The 23309-nt window shown below is 38.4% G+C and overlaps 1 protein-coding gene across 2 annotated transcripts in view; it reads right to left on the reverse strand.

Annotated features, from left to right (window-relative positions):
• The window catches only part of Csnk2a2 (casein kinase 2 alpha 2), a 40646-nt gene extending 17446 nt beyond the window's left edge, over positions 1-23200 (reverse strand). The window contains exons 1-4 of one of the 2 annotated variants that reach the window (XM_078032412.1): positions 23032-23199; positions 22128-22239; positions 10656-10757; positions 7469-7519 (exon numbers count right to left, since the gene is read on the reverse strand). In XM_078032412.1, the coding sequence (XP_077888538.1) occupies positions 7469-7519; positions 10656-10757; positions 22128-22239; positions 23032-23135 (369 nt within the window). In that variant the 5' untranslated portion in view covers positions 23136-23199. Of the gene's footprint in view, positions 1-7468; positions 7520-10655; positions 10758-22127; positions 22240-23031 lie in introns of both variants that reach the window. The other variant, XM_078032413.1, reaches the window with a different exon arrangement.
• Positions 23201-23309: the final 109 nt, after the last annotated feature.

The following is a 23309-nucleotide window of genomic DNA, read 5'->3' on the forward strand; positions in this document are numbered from 1 at the left end:
GTGGTATATATACCATGCATCTGTGTAATTGGCATAAAGCATAAAAACTAATGTCCTTGGACTACTGACATAATATCTCTAGTTATTCTAGTCAGTATCAATTTTACTTAATACAAAAGATATCAGCTATGCAATAGTGCTTAGACCTAATATATCACAAAGTACTGGACAACTGTACTTCATCCTTCCTTCTCAGGAGCTCTAAGAGGAAGGACACAGAACATTATCTGTAACTTTTAACTTCCTGGGTCTAAAATTTGGGCCTCTCCAGGGTCCACTCTTGCTTCCTCTAACTTTTGTAGCTCTGATCTCCATTCCAACTCCCAGGAGTCCCCGTCTTTGACCACACGACCTGAGCTGGCTACCTCTACTCTTCCCTCTCCCTGCTCTTTTTTTTTTTTTTTTTTTTTTAGAGAGAGTGAGAGAGGAGAGAGAGAGAGAGAGAGAGAGAGAGAGAGAGAGAGAGAGAGAGAGAGAGAGAGAGAGAGAGAGAGAGAGAATTTTTAACATTTATTGTTTAGTTCTCGGCGGACACAACATCTTTGTTGGTATGTGGTGCTGAGGATCGAACCCGGGCCGCACACATGCCAGGCGAGCGCGCTACCGCTTGAGCCACATCCCCAGCCCTCTCCCTGCTCTTAACATGCAACATCAAACCCATCCCATCCGATTTTTACAGAATGACAGTGGTCTCACCCTTCTCTGAACTCCCAGGCCATTTGTTCTCAATCTGTGGTGGTCAAAGGAAACTAACATAACTAGTGTCCCCAGGGTTAACATTCTTCACTTGGATGACCAAGAAATGGCAATAACCCAAAGTTCTCAAGGTAAATTTTCACTGTTGTAAACATGAGCCTGCTTCACTTCAAGAGCCTCATGTCAGCACTCCCTGGGTACCATGCCACACACACATGATGAGGGGAGATGGGTACTGCAGCAGCTGATGGTCACAAGTTTGGTGATTCAAGACCTCTGAACTCTCCCTACCCTCCCAGTATGTTGAGGGTCCACTCTATATCTGGGTACCACACACATTTTCTCCATACTCCTCAACCATCTTCTAATCCTCATATAGAATAGCATATACTTTATCTACTCCACACTAAGTATGGTGGTTCTCTGCACATGTTTTTATAATGATCACTAATCAATGGAACAAAACAGAAGCTCTTTTTCAAGAAATAGAAGAGGTTGGAGATACAGCTCAGTTGGTAGAGCTCTTGCCTCACATGCATAAGGCCCTGGGTTCAAACCCTAACACACATACACACACACACACACACACACAAAAAAAAAAAAAAAAAAAAAAAACCCAAAAAACAAAACAAAACAAAACAACAACAACAACAACAACAAAAAAAAACAAGGAAAAAACCTAGAAGAGTCCATAACAAATTCAAAAGGGAAACTCCAAAAGAACCATAATTTCCCTCTAGCTATGTGTAGAATATTATTAAACAACAAACTGTAAATATTGGCAGGAATATAGCTTTGCTCACATAATCATAGAAAGACTTATCAGAAACAAAACACTGGGGTTGTGGCTCAGTGGTAGAGTGCTTTCCTATCGAGTGTGAGGCCCTGGGTTCAATCCTCAGTACCACATAAAAATAAATAAAACAAAGGTATTGTGTCCAACTACAACTAAAAAATAAATATTTAAAAAAAAAACACCCCCCCCCCCCAAAAAAAAAACAGCCAATGCTTCCAGAAAGATTATGATGGTACCAATGAAGAAACTATTCACTGGTCCTGGTTTGGCTGCAAATTCTCAAATACACTGATATTTCTCTAGAAATCAGTTCCACTACAGGACTGCTCTAAAGGGCTCAAGGTGGCTGGGTGTGGTGGTGTATACCTGTAATCCTAGCAACTCAGGAGGCCAAAGTAAGAAGATTCCAAATTTAAGGCCAGCCTCAGCAACTTAGCAAGACCCTGTCTAAAAACAAAAAATAAAAAGGGCTGGGGATATAGCTCAGTGGTAGAGTGCCTCTGGGTTCAATCCCCAATACCACCACACAAAGGAGGGAGAGGGGGCAGATAGGAAGAAAATGGCAGATGCTGCAACTTGATCATCTGGCTCAGGGCCTCCTGGGTCTCAAGCCACAGACACCATAGGATGGCCACCAGTGGATCTCTCTCATTCCTGCTGCATGTACAGGCAGCTCTTCAGATGCAGCTGTGTCTTAAGGAGATAAAGGCCAGATCAAGGCCCATGCCCAACTGTCATTTGGGAGGCCTTCGTGCTTTATGAACTTTTAGCCAGCAGAGTAGGCATTCCCTCATATAGCCCAGCCCTATGTCCATAATTTCCAGGGCTGGCCACATGGGGGGAAGGGAGAGATTTAAAGTGAAAGTGAAAGAGGTGTTTAACATCACAGTTATCAGTTTAGCTGTTGTTAACCTGTAACCTCCAAAATGTAGAACAAAACCAAGGCCTACATTTCTAGAAATTTAGGGAACTAGAACAAATCTGTAATGGAACAAATAAGTAAACTAAAAACATCACTTATTTTCTTGAAGTCTTACAAGAAAATGACAAAACAATGTTAATGACCTATGAACAGTTCATTTCTTCCCGATTTAACATATAAGAGAAAAGTCAAGGCTAACAACTGAACTAACAAGTATGGCATAAAAAATGACCATGCACTAAAGTCACAAAGCAAAGATCATAGATTTCAAATAATCAACATTATATAGGCTGAAGTTCCCTTAATCTGAAATCCTTGGGACCAGAAATGTTTCAGTTTTCAGATTTTGTAATATTTGTGTAGGTATAAGAAAGCACCTTGGGGATATTCAAATCTAACCATGAAATTCATTTGTATCACATACACCTTACACAGAGACTGTATAAAAATGTAATTTTATACAATACTTTATATAATCTTGTGCATGAAACTCTATTTCATGGTGATTTCAATTTTCCACCTATGGCATCACATAAGTACTTATAAAAGTTCTGAACTGTGGATTATTTTAGATTAAGGATGTTCACCTGTATAGATCATGTTCTCTGGACACAGTGCCATCAAATTAGGAATCAACAATAAAATAATAATTTTCTAAAAAAAAAAAAAACAGTTGGATTCTGCCCTACAAACTCACAAGCATATAGGAAGAAAGGATATTACTGGGATAATTATGGTGAAATTTTGATACTAGATGGCATTATCATAAATATTAAATTTCTTGGGTATATGAATGGCATTGTGGTTATGCAGGAGAATGACCTGATGCCAGTGCTGACATCTTCAGGAGTGGAGGAATATCATGATGATACTTTTTCTTCTGCAGCTTCAAGATGACTCAGCAAAAAGACAAAGAGATAGAAAGGGGAGGAAGAAAAATAACTGCAAATATGGCAAAATAAAATTTCTAATGGAAAAAGTCTAGAAGGTAAAATCCAAATCCTCAAGTTTGGAATTTGCATTTATAATTTGAACAACTATCTAGAAATAGAGTTCAACAACCATGGAATACAACTAAAATGGTGCTTGAGGTTATATAAACTTAAGCACATGTATTATGAATCAAGGAAAGTTGAAACAAATCAAATGAGCTGACTCCAACTCAAGCAGTCAGGGAAAAACCAGTGGAGGCCCAAGAAAATTGAAGGAATAAAAACAATTAAGACAGGAGAAGAAAGAGAATGAAATACAAAAAATAACAAGAACAACAGGTGAACAATAAATCCAAAAGCTGGTTCTTTGAAAGGGTAGGAGATCTAGATCTAGCAAGGTTTACCTAAAAAATTTTTAAAAAGGGAACAAAAGCATGGATAATGTTTAAAATTTAAAGGAAAGCCTGACTACAGATAGAGTTTTTAAGTCTTAAAGAGAATTTTATCAATAACTTCATGACAATAAAGTTTAAAGTGAATAACTTTAGAAATATTATCCAAACAGACTGTGAAGAGAAAACCTTGAAAGACTTTAACCTATTTTTTTTTTTTTTTAGTCATAGGTGGAAACAATGTCTTTACATTTATGTGGTGCTGAGGATAGAACCCAGTGCCTCATGTATGCTAGGCGAATGCTCTACCTCTGAGCCACAATCCCAGCCCCCTATAGAATATTTTTAAAAGGAATGTACAGTCCAAAGTTTTCCTCCCAACTCTAACAGACACCTACCTGGATTTACCTCTCTTATATGTAATTTCAGAGATTAAAACAAGAAAATGCCACTCAATTTGTAAGTTAGTATAACCTTGATACAAAATCAGAGGACTCTAACAATAAAAGGAAATTAATTATTAATTGTGCCAATAAAAAGTACTAAAAAGAATGGGCTGCAGCTGTAGTATCCCGCCCACTCCACGCTGGGGACTCAACCCAGGACCTTATATATACATGCTAGGCAAGCACTCTACCACTGAGATGCATCCCCAGCTGCCACCACTGTTGATTTATCCTGTTCTTACGCCAGTGACAAACTCTCTGGGTGACACCTTAAAAACAATTATCAATATCCTTTATGTTAAAACAAACAAACAAAAAAAATAGAAACAGACTTTCCTAGTAAGATAGACACATAAGCCTGAAGGACATTAGGACATTAAACCAACAGACTATGCCTATCATACTATCTGGGGAAAAGAAGTAACTCTCCTGCCATTATTTTGCTCTTTCAAAATACATACCTACTACCTGATATTTAATAATCTTGTAAGTGAACTAAAATATCATGACTTGAACATTCAAGGGGACCTCCAGTTAAACATGACATATCAAACACCTCTGCTTCTTTCTGAAGCTCCTCTAAAATAACAATCTAAGGAGCGGGGGAATAACAGTAAAAGGAGAGAGAACTCTCAAGAACTCAGGGAGGAAGAGACGACACTCCAAAGCTAGAAATGTCCAGCTAATTCTACAGACCAAAAAAAGCTAAAAATTCTGCTAATAGTGAATTAGGCCCAGAATATAAAACTACAAACTGAAGAACTACAGAAAGGCTCAGGATGAAAGAGAGTAAACAGAGTGAGTTGAAAACAGAAAATGGGTTTAAAGACCACACTGGAAACGAGGAATTAAGTGTAAGTCTCTTAACACCCCCCATAGCTCTCATCAACTTGAGACTAAGATGCCAGCAGACACAGGGCTAAGCTGTGTTCTTGAGATAGAAGCGACTGCTTTTTAGAGCATTACTCCAAAATATGAACCATAATATTTCAAACAATTATCATAGATACAAATAATAATCACAAAGCAATTGGAAGAAAAATAGAGAAAAGGTATGAATAAAGCTATTACATAAAACATAAAAGAAAAAGACTATTTTTAAAGAGTTCAAAAATTGAAATGGACTTCTAAGATATGAAGTCTAACATTTGAATGAGTTTTAGAAAGTGAGAACAAAGAAGAAAGGGGAGAAAAATCAAAGAACATTAAAAATATTTTCCCAGAATGAAGAACATGAATTTTTAGAAAAAACCCAGCAAGCATCCAGAACAAAAGATAAAAGGAACCCACAGGAAGGCACATCATTGTGAAATTTCAGAAGACTGGGAATGAAGAGAAAATCCTAAAATCTTCAAGGGAAAAAAAAATCACATCAGATACAACTGGAATGGCTTTATTGGTAATACTGGAACAATCTTTTCAAAACGGAGGAAATTCTGAATTTCAATCTAGAATTCTTTACAAATCAAAAGGATAAATTACAGATATATTTAGAGATGTATGCATCAAAAAACACTGATCCCAATGACCTTTTAAAGAAGGAGAATGTGTGTCTTCTTCAAAAAACCCCAGGCTTCAAGTCCCACACAGAGTAATACAATTTCCCAGGGAATAAGAATTCCTGCTAACTGATCTCCATGTTGTTAACATCAACCAGGAAGACAGATGTCACTTTTAAGAAACACAAAATACTGCTGTGAAATTTTACACATGTGACCAGACAGCTGGTAAAAACTCATTAATAAAGCACAGGTATTTTAATCGAAGGGATCTACACTATGATGCTGCATTGTGAGCAGTTTTTAAATTTCAGCATTAGGAAAATGGTTTTATCAAAGTCTGTCTGGCACTCTAGGACAGGAATACACATTCCCACTCATGTACATCTTGACAGACCTGGGTGATTCACAGGATTGGCTACATGGTACAGTACTCTACCAGCTAAATCCTCTGCTACGGGATGGAAGAGATTCACCATCCCTTCCTGGCCTTTTTTTTTTTTTTTTGGTGACAGGGTCTCACTATATTGTCCAGTTGGCCTCAAAGTAGGGATTCTTCTTCTAAGTCTCCTGAGTACCTGGGAATACAGGTGTGATGCATTACAATACCCAGCTTACATCCCACTTTTTAGAGTTCATTGAAGATTTCATCTGTAGTGACTCACATTAACAGGAATATCAGTTACCCATGGAAAATGCTATGTGGTATATAAAACTTGCTACTTATTACTTTATAACTGAAAATTTTTCTTCTTTCTTTTGCTTATTTTCCACTAACTTTACTTTAGAATAATTACCTAAGAAAAATTAAACGGAGGATTAAGTTCCTTATATTTTCACTCAAAGCACCACTCCCAATAGTAGGAACTTTACTGGTGGATTTGGTTGTCTTCAGCTTCTATAGCAAAAAAATCATGTCTCTGATTCAGTGCCAGAGTTATGATCACCTAAAGTCCTTTATATCCTGCTGAAAATCAACACCAATATTTTGTTACTTATATTTTCAAATTATGCACTAAAAATGGGTTTCTACCAGTATGTCTAACCCCAAAGTCTTATCAGAAGTTAATAGTTTGTTTTGGGGGCTGGGGATATAGCTCAGTTGGTCCAGTGCTTGCCTCAAATGCATAAGGACCTGGGTTCAATCCCTAGCATCTATCTCACACACTCTCTCTCTCTCACACACACACACACACACAAAAAAAATTGTTTTTGAACAATAATAAGAAAAAATTCATCAAAAAAGTTCAAAACCATGCTCTTAAAAGAACATTTCAAAATCTAAATCAATACACATTATAAGAAAATACAAATATCCCATGACAGGGCTCCTCTAAAGCAGTGACTCCTAATAATTAGGTTTCAGTACGATTTGCTTGCTTGGTGTATATGAACACACAGTCATCATTTCACATCTCCAATTCAATATACCACCTTTCCCCCCAAGGGCCCTAAATCACTTTATCCCTCCCATCAGCAATGTAAGATTTCTTATGAAAATCAAAGTTAACATCCACATAAAACTATTGTCTAAAACAGGAAGCATTAGGTTAGATCCAGATGGGCAGTTACTCTCAGAGTAAGCCAGACAAAGGGTGATAACTTCTCCAAATGCAAGAATCCAATACTTTCTGCACCCTATATTCCTGTGTAAAGAATCCAATCTGTTATTCCTACTCTCACAAGGACATCCCTGGCACTTCTGTGTCCTAGAGTTCCAGCTGTACTCATCACCAGCTCTCCACCCTCCCACAACCCTGTATTAGAAAGAAAATGTACACGTACCTTAAAATCTGTATTATTGATATATTCAAATACCAAAGCTGGTGTCTTTGACTGTAAGAGAAAATATTAATGCTTTTTAGGTATTCAGACAGTAATGAATGTAATTTGTTTTTGCCATACTGGTCCATTTCTAAATTTCATTTAAGATGAAAAGGGACTCAATCATTAAGGATGGTCTGTTAAAAAATATTTTCTTGGGTTAGGGATGTGGCTCAAGCGGTAGCGTGCTCGCCTGGCATGCGTGCGGCCTGGGTTCGATCCTCAGCACCACATACCAATAAAGATGTTGTGTCCGCCGAGAACTAAAAAATAATAAATATTAAAAAAATTCTCTCTCTCCTCTCTCACTCTCTTTAAAAAAAAATATTTTCTTAAATTTTTATGACGTCTGAAATTTGCTTCAAAATACAGCTATGGTGGGATGGGGGAAGTGAGTACAGATGAAACAAGGTTGGTGATATGTGCAGGAGGGTCATGTTATTCACTTTACTTCTGTAAATGAAAATTTTACTTAATAAAAAGTTGTTTTTGTTTTTTTTTAAAGGAAGGTATTTTTTGAGCAACCCACACTGACCTTAACCAATCTGTCAATGATTTTATGAAGATTTCCACTCTGCAATATTTCAATTTGCCAACTACAAAAGGAGTGACACATGTCATCTAGGTTTAGCAAGCAAGATGCACTTGACAGAATTTTCATAGGTCTTGGGAATCTATTACAAATCTTTTCAAGACCTCCAAAAGAAAATGTAACTATCTGTGAAACTATCAATAAGTTACCCCGTGAAATTACTGCCCCAGTTAGAATATCTCACTTTAGAAGACAATGTTCCCCCCAAAATCATACTTAATCAAAATTTTAAAAGCACCATAGTCTTTAAAGCAATAAGTATAAAATGTTTAATACTTCCTATGAAAGTACAGATTTTCAAAATGTCAGAAGTAAAATAATGCTAATTGGCAGTAATAAGGTTTCAAAATCAGGAGAAAAGCAGAGGCTTGGGTTATAGAAACAACACCGACAAAAAGCCATCTTGGAAATCTTCACTGCTGACAACATTTGCTTCAGAACTAGGTGAAAGTTACCTAGGAAATAGGGCACAGTGCACGCACGCAGGTCTTTGCCAGGACAATGCACAGCTCAAGCAGCAGCTTCGAACAAATGATTTTTCACCTGTCCCAAATCAGAATGCTCTATGGACTCAGGACTAAGTTTGATCCTCTCAAACTTAGGGGATGAGGATTCCCTGATGCTTTTCATCTACTCCAATTTGTTCTATGAAGTAGTAAAACAAACACTTTAACAAATTACAAATATACTAAGTAATACTGAATTCTGTTAATTTTTTTAAAAAATGAAGATGCTCCTGGTGAGCTGGGTGCAATGGCACATGCCTACAATCCTAGCAGCTGGGGAGGCTAAGGCAGAAGGACCACAGGTTCAAAGCCAGCCTCAGCAATTTAGCGAGGCAAGGGTAGAGATGTGGCTCAGTAGTTAAGCACCCCTAGGTTCAATACTTGGTGCCCAAAAAAAAAAAAAAAAAAAGATACTCCTGGTATACTATGTTATGGCACTGGCTCACATTTTAAAAATTCTGAAAACACATATTTTCATGTATGTATTCTTTTTAAAAAAATATCTTAAAAATGGGCAACACTCATTTTTAATGTAGGCCATTTTCAAACATTAGACAGCCCTGGGCTAGTCATTATTAAATCAGTCTGAACTTAGCAGGCTGGATGTATATGTACAAATATATATATATTTTTTGGTGATACTAGGGATCAAGTCCAGGGTCTCACACACACTAGCCAAGTGTTCAACTACTGAGTTACATCCCCAGTCCTTTGAAAAAAATAATTTTTTTTTTTTTTTAAAGACCAGGTGTAAGTTGCCTGGGCAGGCCTCAAATTTGTGACTCTTCTGCTTCAGCCTTCCAACTACTGGGATTACAGACATGCAACACCATGCAGGATGGACTATATTTTGAATGACAATCAGATACATTTTGGCATACAACCATCCCTTTTTGGTCTTTCCAGGGTCCACAGGAAAAAACCTTTTCTTTTTTTTTTTTTTTAAGAGGAGTTATTTTATTTTTTAGCTTTAGCTGGACACAATATCTTTATTTTATTTTTATGTGGTACTGAGGATCAAACCCAGTGCCTCACGCATGCCAGGCAAGCATGCTACTACTTGAGCCACAACCCCAGCCCGGAAAAAAAACCTTTTCTTACTCAACAATACTGTGTAACCTTGGGCAAATTACTCCTGCAGACTTTTGTTTTTATCACTATAATGTGGACAATGACAGCAGATACCCCTCTGGATTGTTTGAGGCTTTTTAAAATGATGCAATATAGTTAAATCCTCTGAAAAGTGCCTGGCCTGCAATAAGCACTCAATACATATTAGCTATTACACCACATGCGCTATAGCAGACAGAAACAAAGACCTACTTCTTAAATAAACAGAAAACAGTCATGGAAATATTTGGGGTACAGAAGGCAGAGTTCAGAAATGGGATAGAAAGTGGTATAAAAGTACATGTGTATATATAAGTGTGTGGGTGTCCTAACTTAAGGCTAAGTTACTCCCCAGGGAGAGAAAACAAAATTAAACAGCACATCTAAAATGGCTAAAAATTAAGCATTTTCACAAAACTATTTTGATTGGTAAAACTTTTAGTAGCATCTACTCTGGAATTAAAGACTAGTTATGAGATACAGCAGGCTTCTTGACCTCAAGGGGTTAGTGGGCTGTGACTTGCTCAGCTCTACATGCCAGGTGTCCACACAGAGATACTCCAGTATTTCCTTGGGTAAATACAGGTTTTCAAATGTCAAGCTTACTAAGTGAGGTAAGGTAATGCAAACTGGCAGTAATAAGCTTTCAAAAAAAGGATAAAAGCAGAGGCTCACGGGAGCTACACAGCAAACATTTGTGGGCTAAATCAAAATAATGATAACACAGGACAAGGGTTTTTCTGAATATCCTTTTATATTCTTATAAAAATAGTGGTGGCTACCTTATCACTGGGCCATCTCGATTTTTGTCTGGTGTTCAAAACTATTCACCAGTAAACACACTGTGCACCTTGAGGCTCTGTATATTCAACACCCCCCCCCCCGCCCCCTGCCCCCCCCTCCAGTCCATTAGCACACTTCTCAGCCATCAGCCACTTACCACAGGATCCTTTACAGTATCAATCAGCTTAATGATATTTGTTCCACCACGAAGGTTCTCCAAAATCTTAACCTCACGTTTTATCTTCTTTTTCTTCACTGGCTTAAATACACAAGAGTAATCAGAAGTAAGACTCCTTTTGAAGTTAATATAATAAATACAACCTGAAAACAATGTAAGCCAATCACATGGTTCATATGCTACCTTATGGACTGGGATGTATTAAAAGAGCATGCCTGAATCAGAAGAGAAAAACTGAGACAAAATGGGCTTGCCCACAAGAACTTTTAAAGTTAAGTTAAATCATTTACAGACTTGTATAATCTATGTGTCAAGATGTTTAAGTAGTTATATCTAAGGCACTTAAAATTTTTGAACACCCATGTCACACTTCAAAAAATAAAATGTTTACTAGATAACTGCCAAATGGAAAGTATTCAAGCTCTGAACAGTTGCATATCAAGAATGTACAAATGGAAAAACTGAAACAAAATGGGGTGCTCTTCCAATGAGTTACATGTAATTTTGACTTCCAGGAATGAAGACCAGTTCACTGACATCAAGTTACAAACTTGTTTCCCAGCTGCTGGCTCCCATTTCCTGTTGCCACTCCCATTTCCTTAATATCTAGAATCTGAAATCAGCACAGAGCCCGTAAAATTTCCCAACAGATTCTATTCCTAAAGAAAGATGTTGGATCAGCAAAGGAGAAAACTGATTGGATAAGTAGTGATTGAAAACCTCTGCTATCTGCTAAACTATCAAACAGCTAGATAGAAAAATCAAAGACATTAATTAGAAATACTCTCATTACACATACCATTTCCTGTCTTACATGGGCCAAAGAATTTGAAGACTAAAAGCAGTTCTGAAAAAATAAGGGTATCTCAATCAAGTAAGCTTTACAAGGCACTTAGAACAGTGATTGGCATATAGTAAGCACTGTTACCACCATTATTTTCAAATTATTAGGCAGTAGTAAGTATAATCCTCATAAAACCTCTATGCTGTAGAGTCAGCATAGTGGAGGTCACAGCTAACAGTAGAGGGGGGTCAAGAATCAAATCTGGGGGTCTGATTCTGTATGCCACAGTATTCCATGCTGTGTTTTTGTTCTCCAGTGTGGCTGAGGGGGAAAAAAAACCTAAGGGGAAAAGGAGTTTTGTATTGCTGAAACACTGTTACAATAGCATAGCTAACTAGAGGCCAGTGGGGTCTGGTATGAAATGTTAAAACAAGAACTCAAAAGCCTGTTGCAGGGGTTCAGGGAACAGTAACACAACCATATACCAGAGATCATCATTTTTTTTTTTTTTTTAAACCAGACTTGAACCCAGGGGCGTTAGTTCACTGAGCCACATCCCCAGTCCTTTTTAAAGTTTTTTATTTTAAGACAGGGCCTTTCTATGTTGCTGAGAAGACCATTACCTTTTGTTGGTCCCTGACACACAGCTCTCAACAATTAAAAGAGGAAAGGAGAAGACTGTGAAACAGAGCACCTGCACTCTAGCTGCATCCTTGCAAGTCAGCTGTGAAAGACAATGTCACTGTCTACTTTGCCAGGGTTCCCAGTACAGCAGGTCTGGCTGCTGTGTCCCTGGTCCCATCTCCACTTAGGAACTTTACTCCTTAGTCTTCTTTTCATAATTATGAACTTCATTGTTTTCAGAAAATGAAGTACTACACAATTTGATTTAAAACAAAAACAAAGCCAGCCAGGGAAGGAAATATTACATAACAACTAACCTATAAGCTTCAAAAATGCCAATGTCATGATATGGACTGAGCAACAGCTTCCAGATATGAAAGATATGACAACTGAATGTAACACATGGTCTGAGATTTTCTTTGTTATAAAGAACATTATAGACACAACTGCAAATGTGAACGAAGGCTATAGATTAGCTATAAGCACTGAATTAATGTTAACTTCCGACTTCTGAGCATGGAAACATGGGTAAGAAATTGTCTTTGTCTTTAAGGAAACACATGCCGAAGTAGTTAGGATGGCTATAATTTACTCTCAAGCACTTCAGAAAAACTAAATATGTGTCTGTATGTACATACACATGCAAATACATGGTATTTATATGAAAACAAAGAAGGATAAAGCATTAACATTTGAGGAACTAAGTGAAAGGTATATGGAAATACTTGCAACTTTTCTAAAAGTCTAAAATTATGTCACGAAATTAAAGGAAAAATAAAGGTTGGCTATCATGTATGTATAAAATCAGAGGGGCTGGGGATGTGGCTCAAGCGGTAGCGCGCTCGCCTGGCATGCTTGCAGCCCAGGTTCGATCCTCAGCACCACATACAAACAAAGATGTTGTGTCCACCGAGAACTAAAAAATAAATATTAAAATTAAAAAAAATAAATAAATAAAATAAAATAAAATCAGCCAATGCTACCATTGTATTAAATAACTTTCAATGTGAGAAAATTCTAGAGTTGTCATCCACAACTCTAGGGGGAAAAAAGACCCACAGCCAGAAGCCTGTTTACAATAAGCAACCTCTTCTTCTACTAAGAGCATCCTTAACTCCTCACAGGGTAATTCACTAAATAAATTATCTTTATGATGCTGCCCACATAAAGCCCTCCACTCTCTCCTGTTACTCAGCAACAGGTCAGGCAGGTGCATAGTTCCTGGACAACCAGGTTAAGATCAAGCTATCCTTCAACATATCTAAAGGCAACTCAGAGCAACTGAAGCATATTTTGTTGCCAAATGTCCCTTGTCCAAAAACTATCCAAATTAGAGATTGAGAATAGCAGGGCAATTCTAAAGTGGCATAATTGAGTACAGCAGTTAAGAGTCCTCAAATGCTGACAAAAGATCAAAGAGTTACAAAAAGGAAAGTGATCTGTAGCCCAGGACATTCCCTCCAACCCATCAAGAACAAGCACCAGACAGCTCTCTTTAGCCTCAGTTTATTTCCAAACCTGAGAAAGTCAGATGGAGTGAAAGAGACCATTTTAACTCTACAAATGGAATCAGAGAGAAAAAGTCAGAATTTAAGAGGCTCATTAACATCTCCCCAAAAAGATAAATTCTAAGCTTCACAGAAATAAAGATGCTTTGACTCTCCTATCTAGAGTTTACACCCATTCACTACCAGTTACACAAAATGCAGAAACCACATGATTTCCACAAAGATCTCATGATTTCATCTTGTATGCTACACAAAAAGTCTCTCATTTAGGGTTCATTTACTTCAGTTCAGAGAATACCTGTTGAAAATATTCAAACTGAATTAGCTTAGCTATTTTCCAAATCCCTCTATTTTTTTTTTATTAAACCCCAAATCCAGATGGATGTACTGGCGCATGCCTATAATCCCATGCACAGAAAATGCTAAGGCAGGAGGATCTCAAGTTCAAAGCCAGCCTCAACTTAGCAAGGCCCTGTCTCAAAACAAACAAACAAACAAACAAATAAATAAGGGCTAGAGATGTGGTTCAGTGGTTAAGTATTCCTGGGTTCAATCCCTGGTACTATAAAATAAACAAACAAAACCACCCCACCCCCCGGAAAAAAAAGAAGTCCATAAAAGCAGCAAAAAGTTAAAAAGAGAAGGGCTGGGGCTATGGCTCAGTGGTAGAGTGCTTGCCTCGCACATGTGAGGCACTGGGTTCAATCCTCAGCACCACATAAAAATAAATAAAAATATTTTTAAAAAGTTAAAAAAGAAATTAAAGTAGCAAATCAAGTTTTCAGAAATAAATAAATTTTGGCATTTATAGGAAATTTAAAGGGAAAGAAACATTTAAAATTTTCTGTGCATGCGCTCTGAAAATGAAAAAAGGAAGGAAGGAAGAAGAGGAAAAAGAGAAAGGAAAGAAGGAAGGAGTCTTCCAGAAGGTTTCTACCAATGTGATGATCAGCTCTTGCTATTTGGGAGAACTTTTTCCTTTCTGATATCCAAAAACGTTGAAACAAAATATAAATTTAGTGCCAGTCTGCTTAGAAAGATAAGAGTTGGCAAAATCCATAATCTGCCCCATTTATTTACCTAATTCTTTTTTCCCTTTTCTTCTTCTTCTTCTTTTTTTTTTTTTTTTTGGTACACGAGAGTGAACATTTAACCAATGAGCCACATCCTCAGCCTTTTTTAAAATTTTGAGATAAGTTCTCACTAAGTTGCTAGGGCCTTGTTAAGTTGCTGAGGCTGACTCTGGACTTGTGATCCTCTGCTGCAGCTTCCTGAGTAACTGGGATTACAGGCATGCACCACTGCTCCTGGCTCTTTTTCTTTCTTTTCTTTTTGCACTTAACCACTGAGTCACACCCCCAGCCCTTTTTCATATTTTATTTTGAGACAGGGTTTAAGTTGCTGAGGCTGGTTCGGAACTTGTAATCCTCTTGCCTCAGTCTCTTGAGGAGTTGCTGGAATCATAGGCATGCGCCACCACAACCGGCTTTTCTTTTTCTCTTAAAGGCAGATTTGAGAAAGATTTCAATTACTAGCATTTAATTACAAATTAACTTGCAAACTTACATTTGAAAGGTATAAGAATTGTGACCTCAATAAATTCCAAATATTAACAGGCAAAATCCCACTTAAACTTATTTCTTGGATTGATAAATTCAAGACAGGAAAAATAACCTATAACTTCCAAAACTGGGTTACTTATTCTAGATCAAACCAAAGAAGACCCTACTAGATATTAAGTTTAACACCTGCATCAAACAATTACCATTGATAATGGTTGCTAAGAATGAAGAAGGATGAAGTAAGAAACAAAGTTCAGCCTGGATGATGGCACTTATTTTATTATCTTGGTAGCATCTCTGAAACCCACTGCACTTGACCTAAATATAAATATCATTCGAGCAATAGTATTTATTCACAGCAATTTCTTCACTATTTTTTCAAGTGTCATCATTCTCATTACATTATCAATTGCTTGAGGGTTACTATTTATTTTTAGGATTAAAAAATATTTCTTGTTAATTTAAAAAGGAAAGGCATAAAATCAAAATGACAATGAGATACCATCTCACACCATTAGGATGGCTATTATAAAAACCAGAAAGTAACAAGTGTTGGCGAGCATGTGGAGAAGAGGAGCCTCTGTACACTGCTATTGGGAAGGAATAGCCACCTGGGAAAATTCCTCAAAAAAATTAAAAATAGGATTACCTTCTGATCCAGCAATTCCAAAAGTGGTACTCATATACCCATGTTCAAAGCAGTGTTATTCAAAATAGCTAAAATGTGGAAGTAGCCCAAGTGTCTGTTGACGGTCAAACAGATAAATGTGATATATACATACAATGGGATATTATTCAGGCTTAAAAAGGAAAGACCTTCTGACATGTGCTACAACATGGATGAACTCGGGGGAAATCACGCTAAGTGAAATAAGTCAGCCACAAAAAGACCCTTAATGATTCTACTTACATGAAGTACTCAGGACACTCAATATCATAGAGACCAAAAGTAGAATGGTCATTGCAGTAACTGGGAAGAGGGAGGACTGGACAGTTACTGTTGAATGAGCAATTTTAATTTTATAAGATGAAAAGTTACAGACGGGTGGTGGTAATGGTTACACAACATTATGAATGCATTCTGACTTAAAATGGCACATTCTATATGCATGTTACCCTAATTAAAAAATTAGAGGTGGGGGGAAGGTAGCTTAATCTCATCAAGTGAATGTTACAACCCTTTCTACTATTGTTTCTGCCTCTTAAACCGTTCACTTGGTCCAACTGTAATGCTGTTATTACAAACCATACTATACTGCTCTCAATGCGTCACTGTCTTCAGCAAATCCAAACCTCTGGCAAGAGTACTATTTAACATAGTTTTTTCAAAGGACACTGAGGCACAAAGAATTTAAATTGTTCAACATCAGAGTTTCTGAGTATTTGAGATGACATCTGAGTTCGGGCAATCAACTTCCTGGGCCAGATTCTCTCAGGAAAGAAAAATATTTTGTGGATTATTAAAACACTATCATCTACCTATACATTTATCTATATTTCATGATTTGCCTTTCTTACAGATGAGAAAACAGCCAAAGGGTATGAAGAAACTAGTTCTAGAATCCAAGTCTTCTACCTTCCTTGTATAACATGTCTTATACTATACCACTCAGATTATGAGATGGCAGATTAGGCTCTAAATTAGGCTCTAAAAATTAGGCTTATGAGATGGCAGATTAGGCTCTAAATTAGGCTCTAAAAATTATCTAGAGGCCTGCTCCACACATAGGAATGAATACTCTCTATCAAGATATTCTTTTGCTGGGTGTGGCAGCCTGTAAATCCGGTGGCTCAGGAGGCTTGAGATAGGAGGATTACAAGTTCAAAGCCAGCCTCAGCAACAACAAGGTGCTAAGCAACTCAGGGAGATGCCAGTCTCTAAAATACAAAATAGGGCTGGGGATATGACTCAGTGGTTGAGTGCCCGAGTTCAATCCTTGGTATTCCCCCCACCCCCAAAAAAGATTCTCTTTTCACACGTATTCACTTTCAAATAAGCTCTAATATATTAAAAGGATAAAACTGTAACCCCCCAAAATTTGACAAGTGATAATGAGACATGGAGAAATTGAATGGGTTAAAAAGCATAAAAATAATGCTCACTGAGGCTTCAAATGAAGAAAGTAAAATAGTATTTCCCTTACATATTAAACTTGTTGCTGTGGATGCTAATCATAGAGACTCTCTGCCTACAACTTTCTGGGTTTGCATCTGTTTGTCACTTCAACTAGCAACCCACCAAAGTCAAATACTTAGAAGAATAACTCCAAAAATTAATTAGAGATAATTTCATTTGATTTTAGTGAGTATTCTCCAATCCTTCCAGTACACTTCAATTCATCAAGAAATCAAATATTCAGCAAATGTTCTGTATTCCTCAGATCTACCAAGACTAAATGACAGGTATGCAGAGTTCTACACCTAGTGCCTCTACCCACTAATATGCAACTTTGATCACGTCACATCCTTTCTTTAGGTCCTAGTTTATCTATAAAAGACAGACTAGGGTTCTAATGGCTTATAAGCTCCTATACCCTGTGATTCTGTTTGACAAAGGATAACTACACTTTCCACCTGAAACCCATTTTAACCCCAATGTTAGAAACAGCACTGACTAGTCCACACACAACTTTTAATGTTACTATATTTTAATAATACTGTTTTAACTCTTGATACCATGAGACATTTGTGAAAACTAGAATTCACAAAAAATGTAAATACCACTAATGTGTTGCTTTAGGAAGATACATGTACACATCCTCAAAAGTAGGGTAAAAACCCTACCTCTGAAAAAAAGCAGAAATAAAGAAGGAAGCAATATATCAGTATGTAGAAAACATCCTTTGGATATAACATAAAGACTGCCAGGGCCATAAAGTTACCAAGGATCTGTCTCAATGCTACCTCCTGACAACACAAAATTTTTAAGAATTTGTAAATACAGCAAATATGTTTAAAAAACATTTTAATCCCACCATTCTCTGTTTTAACTTCAAGAATTTATTTCTGTGGAAAAAAATGGATAGCCCAGCTGTTATAAAATAATACTATTAAGAGGAAGCATTATATGGGAATTTCCATGTCATTGTATCACTGGCTCAAAAAGCTATACAATGGTGTTGTTCTTGACTATTATTCACCAAATAGCAGTTTAATTTGAAAGATCCCAAAGACGCCAAGAAGCGCGAAAATCCATACATACAGGTAGTACCCACAAAATGCTAAAATTTAACTAAAATGGTTAAATGTTTTCATTTCTGTGGATAGCTTTTTTTTTTTTTTTGGTGCCAGGGAATTAACTCGGGGCACTAGACCACTGAGCCACATTCCCAGCCCCCTATTTTGTATTTTACTTAGAGACAGGGTCTCATGAGTTGCTTAATGCCTTGCCATTGCTGAGGCTGGATTTGAACTCGCAACCTTCCTGTCTCAGCCTCCAAAGCCCTGGGATCACAGGCGTGCACCATCGCACATAGCCTGTGTATAGCTTTCTAAGTGGTATTACAGAGGAACTGAGGAATAGATTTTTCAGAATTAAAATATGAAACTTTTGACACTGAAGTAGCTTTCTGCTCTGCTCTATAGATCCTTACCATTCCTAAAACAAACTCTTGTCAGAAAAAATATATAACCTTTTTACTGATTAGGAAGTTTTAAGATTTTAGCCTATGAATATACCACTTGAGGATAGCCTGTAAAATTTCCCTCACCAGTTCCTAAATTCACAAAATCTCTTAATAGCTCAAATACATTTTGATCAATAAAATACTTAGAAATCTCAGATGCAAATTAAATGAAATAAAATTTCTCGGTGATCACTCAGAATCCAATCTTTCTCAGAATGGAAAGACTGTTATAAAATGGTATTTACTGAAAAAGACATCCTGTCCTTGAAGGAATGTACCCTTTGTCTTGGTTACTCCATGAACTTTAATACACTAAGTTCCTTCTGCAGCTGAAAAACAACCAGGGTATATGAAGTGGAAGCCTTTTCTATATTCCAAACTGAGAAGCTGATACTCTGCTAAGGACTTAATTTCCTATAACCAAACACCACAATGGTAGATATTAGTCATAACTTGAACTTATTTGAGTAAGGGAATATAACCTCAGATAAAGACCATGTTCTTTTAGTCAAGTGCAGTGGTACATGAATGCAGGAGGCTGAGGTAGGAGGATCACAAGTCTGAGGCCAGCTTAGTGAGGCCCTAAGAAATTTAAATGAGACCCTATCTCAAAATAAAAAATAAAAAGGATGTTTGGCTTGGTGGCGCACACTTGTAATCCCAGCGGCTTGGGAGGCTGAAGCAGGAGGATCCCCCAAGTTCAAAGCCAGCCTCAATAATGGTGAGGCGCTGAGACCCTGTCTCTAAATAAAATACAAAAAAGGGCTGGGGAAGTGGCTCAGTGGTTGAGTGTCCCTGAATTCAATTCCCAGCATCCCCTCAAAAATGAAAAATAAAATAAATAAAAAGGGCTAGAGATGTAGCACAGTGATAAAGCACACTGGGTTCAATTCCCAGTACCAGTACCCAAAATATAATACTACTTTAAACCTATTTTAATAACAAAACCACAATAATACCATTAGTGGTTTCTTACCCTATCCTTCAAATAGGAATAGAACCTGGATAGAAATGCCACAGGGCATTGAAAAACATAAAGAAGTCTAGTTTTCACCAGTGGAAACATGGTGATTCAGGTCGTATTCAAGGAAAGAAACAAAAAACATTTCACTAACCATATCATCAAAGGCAACTTCTAAGACTCATTTTAGGACAGTGGAACTTATAAGATCTGCTGAGTACAGTGACATACGCCTGTAATATCAGCTACTCAGGAGGCAGGACATTGCAAATTCAAGGCCAGTTTGGGCAGTGAGACCTTGTCTCCAAAAAAAAAAACACAAAACAAAACAAAAGCCAGGCACAGTGGCACAAGTTGATAATACCAGCAGCTCAGGAGGCTGAGGTAGGAGGATCACAGGTTTGAAATCAGCCTTAGCAACTTAGAGACCCTGTCTCAAAATTTAAAAAAAGGGGGTCTGGGGTTGTGGCTCAGAGGTAGAATGCTCCCCTAGCACAGGTGAAACCCTGGGTTCAATCCTCAGTACCACATAAATGTAAATAAGTAAAATAAGGTATTGTGTCTAACTACAACTAAAAAATAAATATTTTAAAAAGCGGGGGGCCACTATGAATGTAGTTCAGTGGTAGAGTATTTGCCCAGCATATGGAAGGCCCTGATTTCAATCCCTAGCACTGAAAAAGAGAAAGAAAAAGATCCTACAATTCAATGTTGAAATGAGCAGTAAGAGACATGAAGAAATAGGCAAGAAGAGTTCTAGTCAAGGGTCATTTCAATGTAATGATGTCAGGGCAGTTTCTTACAAGGATAACTGAAGAGCAATGTGATGCTTTCCTAAATGAACACACTGGCATTTAAACATGTGCCTGAATGCTGTTCTTTTCAACAAAGTCCACAGGAAACTGCACACTTACATTTAAAATGTTGCCATTGCACAAAAGTTTATGCATTTTTCTAGAATTGCTTTATTCATTCTTCTGAATGTACAGCAGTGGGATGTGGATTGTGTCCTAACTTCAATTTATGTTTGCTCATGATTGGAAGCAGCTTATACTAAAAACATTTATGCTTATATACATAAAAGAATCATGGCTTCCTTGGACAATGTGACTAAAGGAAACATTTAAATATTTTTGTTTTAAACATGCATGCACATATGTGTGCACACACACACAAAAATACATATACATATATACACCTTATAGGTACAACTCATACTCGGGGAAGAGGGGAGTCAAACTCCATATCTTAAACATCATTTGCCCACTTTTCATCCCCAATGTTTCTGACAGCACAGATAACTTCAATTATGGCTCTGAAGTGGATGGGCTTAGTGATGGCCCTAGAGATTGACAGAGTACATAAACTTGACCCCTCATATTATACAGCTGCCCCAACACACAAGAGCAACTTTTCAATCCCATATTCTTACTCCACAGAACCTCTCAAAACGCGTCACAATGGAAATCAAGTACATGTAAGAGTACCCTTCGGTCTTCTTGATCTTTCGCTAAATGACATGTACATACATTAAATAATCTGGCAAAAATGAGTACCCATCAGAGTCTAACTATTACTTTTTAGTATACCCTATAAAACATTATCAAACCTCACAATCAGTTACCTGAAGGAAAATTTACCTATTTCTTGATGCTTACTAAGATCATGCTTAATCTGAGAGATAACAAAAGACATGTCACCAAACTGCTAAACCGAACATTAGGACAGTTTTTGTTCCAATTCTCATTTTAGTGATTAGAACTGCAGTCTTCTGTTGCTCCAAATTTTACTTTTACTAGCTGATAATAAACAAGGGCTAACTGGCTTCCTAATAAGATCCCCCCCCCCCCCCCCCCGCACTAATGGCTAACTATCCATTCCACCTGAAACTTTATTACCAAAGAAGAAGAAATAAGTGATAATTCACTGAAGGAGTCTCCTTTTATTTGGACTTCAAAGTTATCTCTGAAGCCACTCTAGTTTTTAACAAATTTTTTTTCTGGAATAACTCAGAACCAAAAGTAACAAACACAAAAATCACAGAGCCTTTGGATTGATGGAAATCTCCCATTAAAAGACTTACTTTCCTTTGAATACCTATTTATTTTGGGACAAATGGAACCATTTTGGTATTAGTTTTGGGAATCCCTAATTTATACTTCAGAACAAGGATGTTCTTGAGCTAACATGCTCAGATTTGAGATTAGTCTGCATATTTTCTCAAAAGTTCACAGGAAAATGGGGTGGGAAGAGGAAAGGAGTGACATCCGACAAAAGATACATAAAATAGTTTGCACTGCTCATTCTAGAAGGTGGCAAGAGCAGCTTATGTCCTTTTGACCTGTGGAAAAAAAAATATTTGCAATGCCACTCGTAAGACACTCACCTTGAGAATTTTTACAACCACTCTTTCATTGTTGGTGATGTTGATGGCCTCAAATACTTCACTATACTTCCCACGACCAAGTTTTCGAACAAGTTGGTAATCATCTTGATTACTGTGGAAGGCAAGAGACACAAATAAATGCCAGGATTTGGGATTAACTAACCCTGTGCCCACTGTACACCCAGTCTAAATGTTTCCACTAATCAAACATTTGGAAGTGTCCATATATCATGCCACAATTCATTCCCTAAATGAAAGCCACGGCATAAACCCGGCTCCCTTCATCCTGCAGAGCTCCCAACCTAACTGACCCTCCCAAGGAGGAGATGGGAGCAGGAAGACAGCACTGAGCCAATCTAGGGGGTCAAGTAAAGCATCCACCTGGAGGCCCAGAGGGTGCCCGCTCTTTCCGTGGCTCCACCAGCACCTGCCTATTCCACATCCTTAAGGCAGACAGTGAATCTGGACGTCTTTAAAAATTTTCCTCCCACCCAGCCTCATTTCAGAAAACTAAAAAGGCAGGGAATTTTAATAGCTCAAGGGGACAGCTGTTGACTTCCCACCCCAATAGAAACCCAAAAGTGTGAGGAGGAGGAAGAACTGCTCCCTCACTCCCAGGACCCTACACTTCTCCTCGACCCCCGCACCCCCACAAAGCAAAAAAAAAAAAAAAAAAAAAAAAAGCAGCAGCAGCATTCTCTGGGGACGAGCGGTGTGCAAAGCCGGGATACAGGGGTGGGGAGGTGGGCAGGGAAGAGGAAGAGGACATGTGCGAGAGGGGGGCCTGTGCCTCCCACCCCAGACCCGAGGCGGCGCCGGCCCACCGAGGAGCCGGCGGAGAGGCGGATCCCCCGGGTTCGAGTGCGGTTTGCGCTGGGGGGCGGGGGGGGGGCGGCGGCTTTACCCCCAGCTCGGGACGTGAGCTTCGTAGTCCCAGTACTCGCGGCTCCTCAGGCTGTTCACCTCGGCGTAGACCCGGGCCCTACTGCCCGCGGCCGGGCCGGGCATGGCGGGCGGGACCGGGGGGCGCCGCGGGGCGCAGAGGGCGGCGGCGCGGCGGGGGGCGCGGGGCGGCGGGCGCAAGGGGCGGCGGGCCGCGGGGCGCCGGAGGAGGAGGAGGAGCGCGGCGGCGGGCGGCCGCGCCAGGCCGGGCCCGCGGGGGCGGGCGGGCGGGCAGGGGGC

This window comes from Ictidomys tridecemlineatus, chromosome 15, assembly GCF_052094955.1.
Source record: "Ictidomys tridecemlineatus isolate mIctTri1 chromosome 15, mIctTri1.hap1, whole genome shotgun sequence".
Taxonomy (NCBI): domain Eukaryota; kingdom Metazoa; phylum Chordata; class Mammalia; order Rodentia; family Sciuridae; genus Ictidomys; species Ictidomys tridecemlineatus.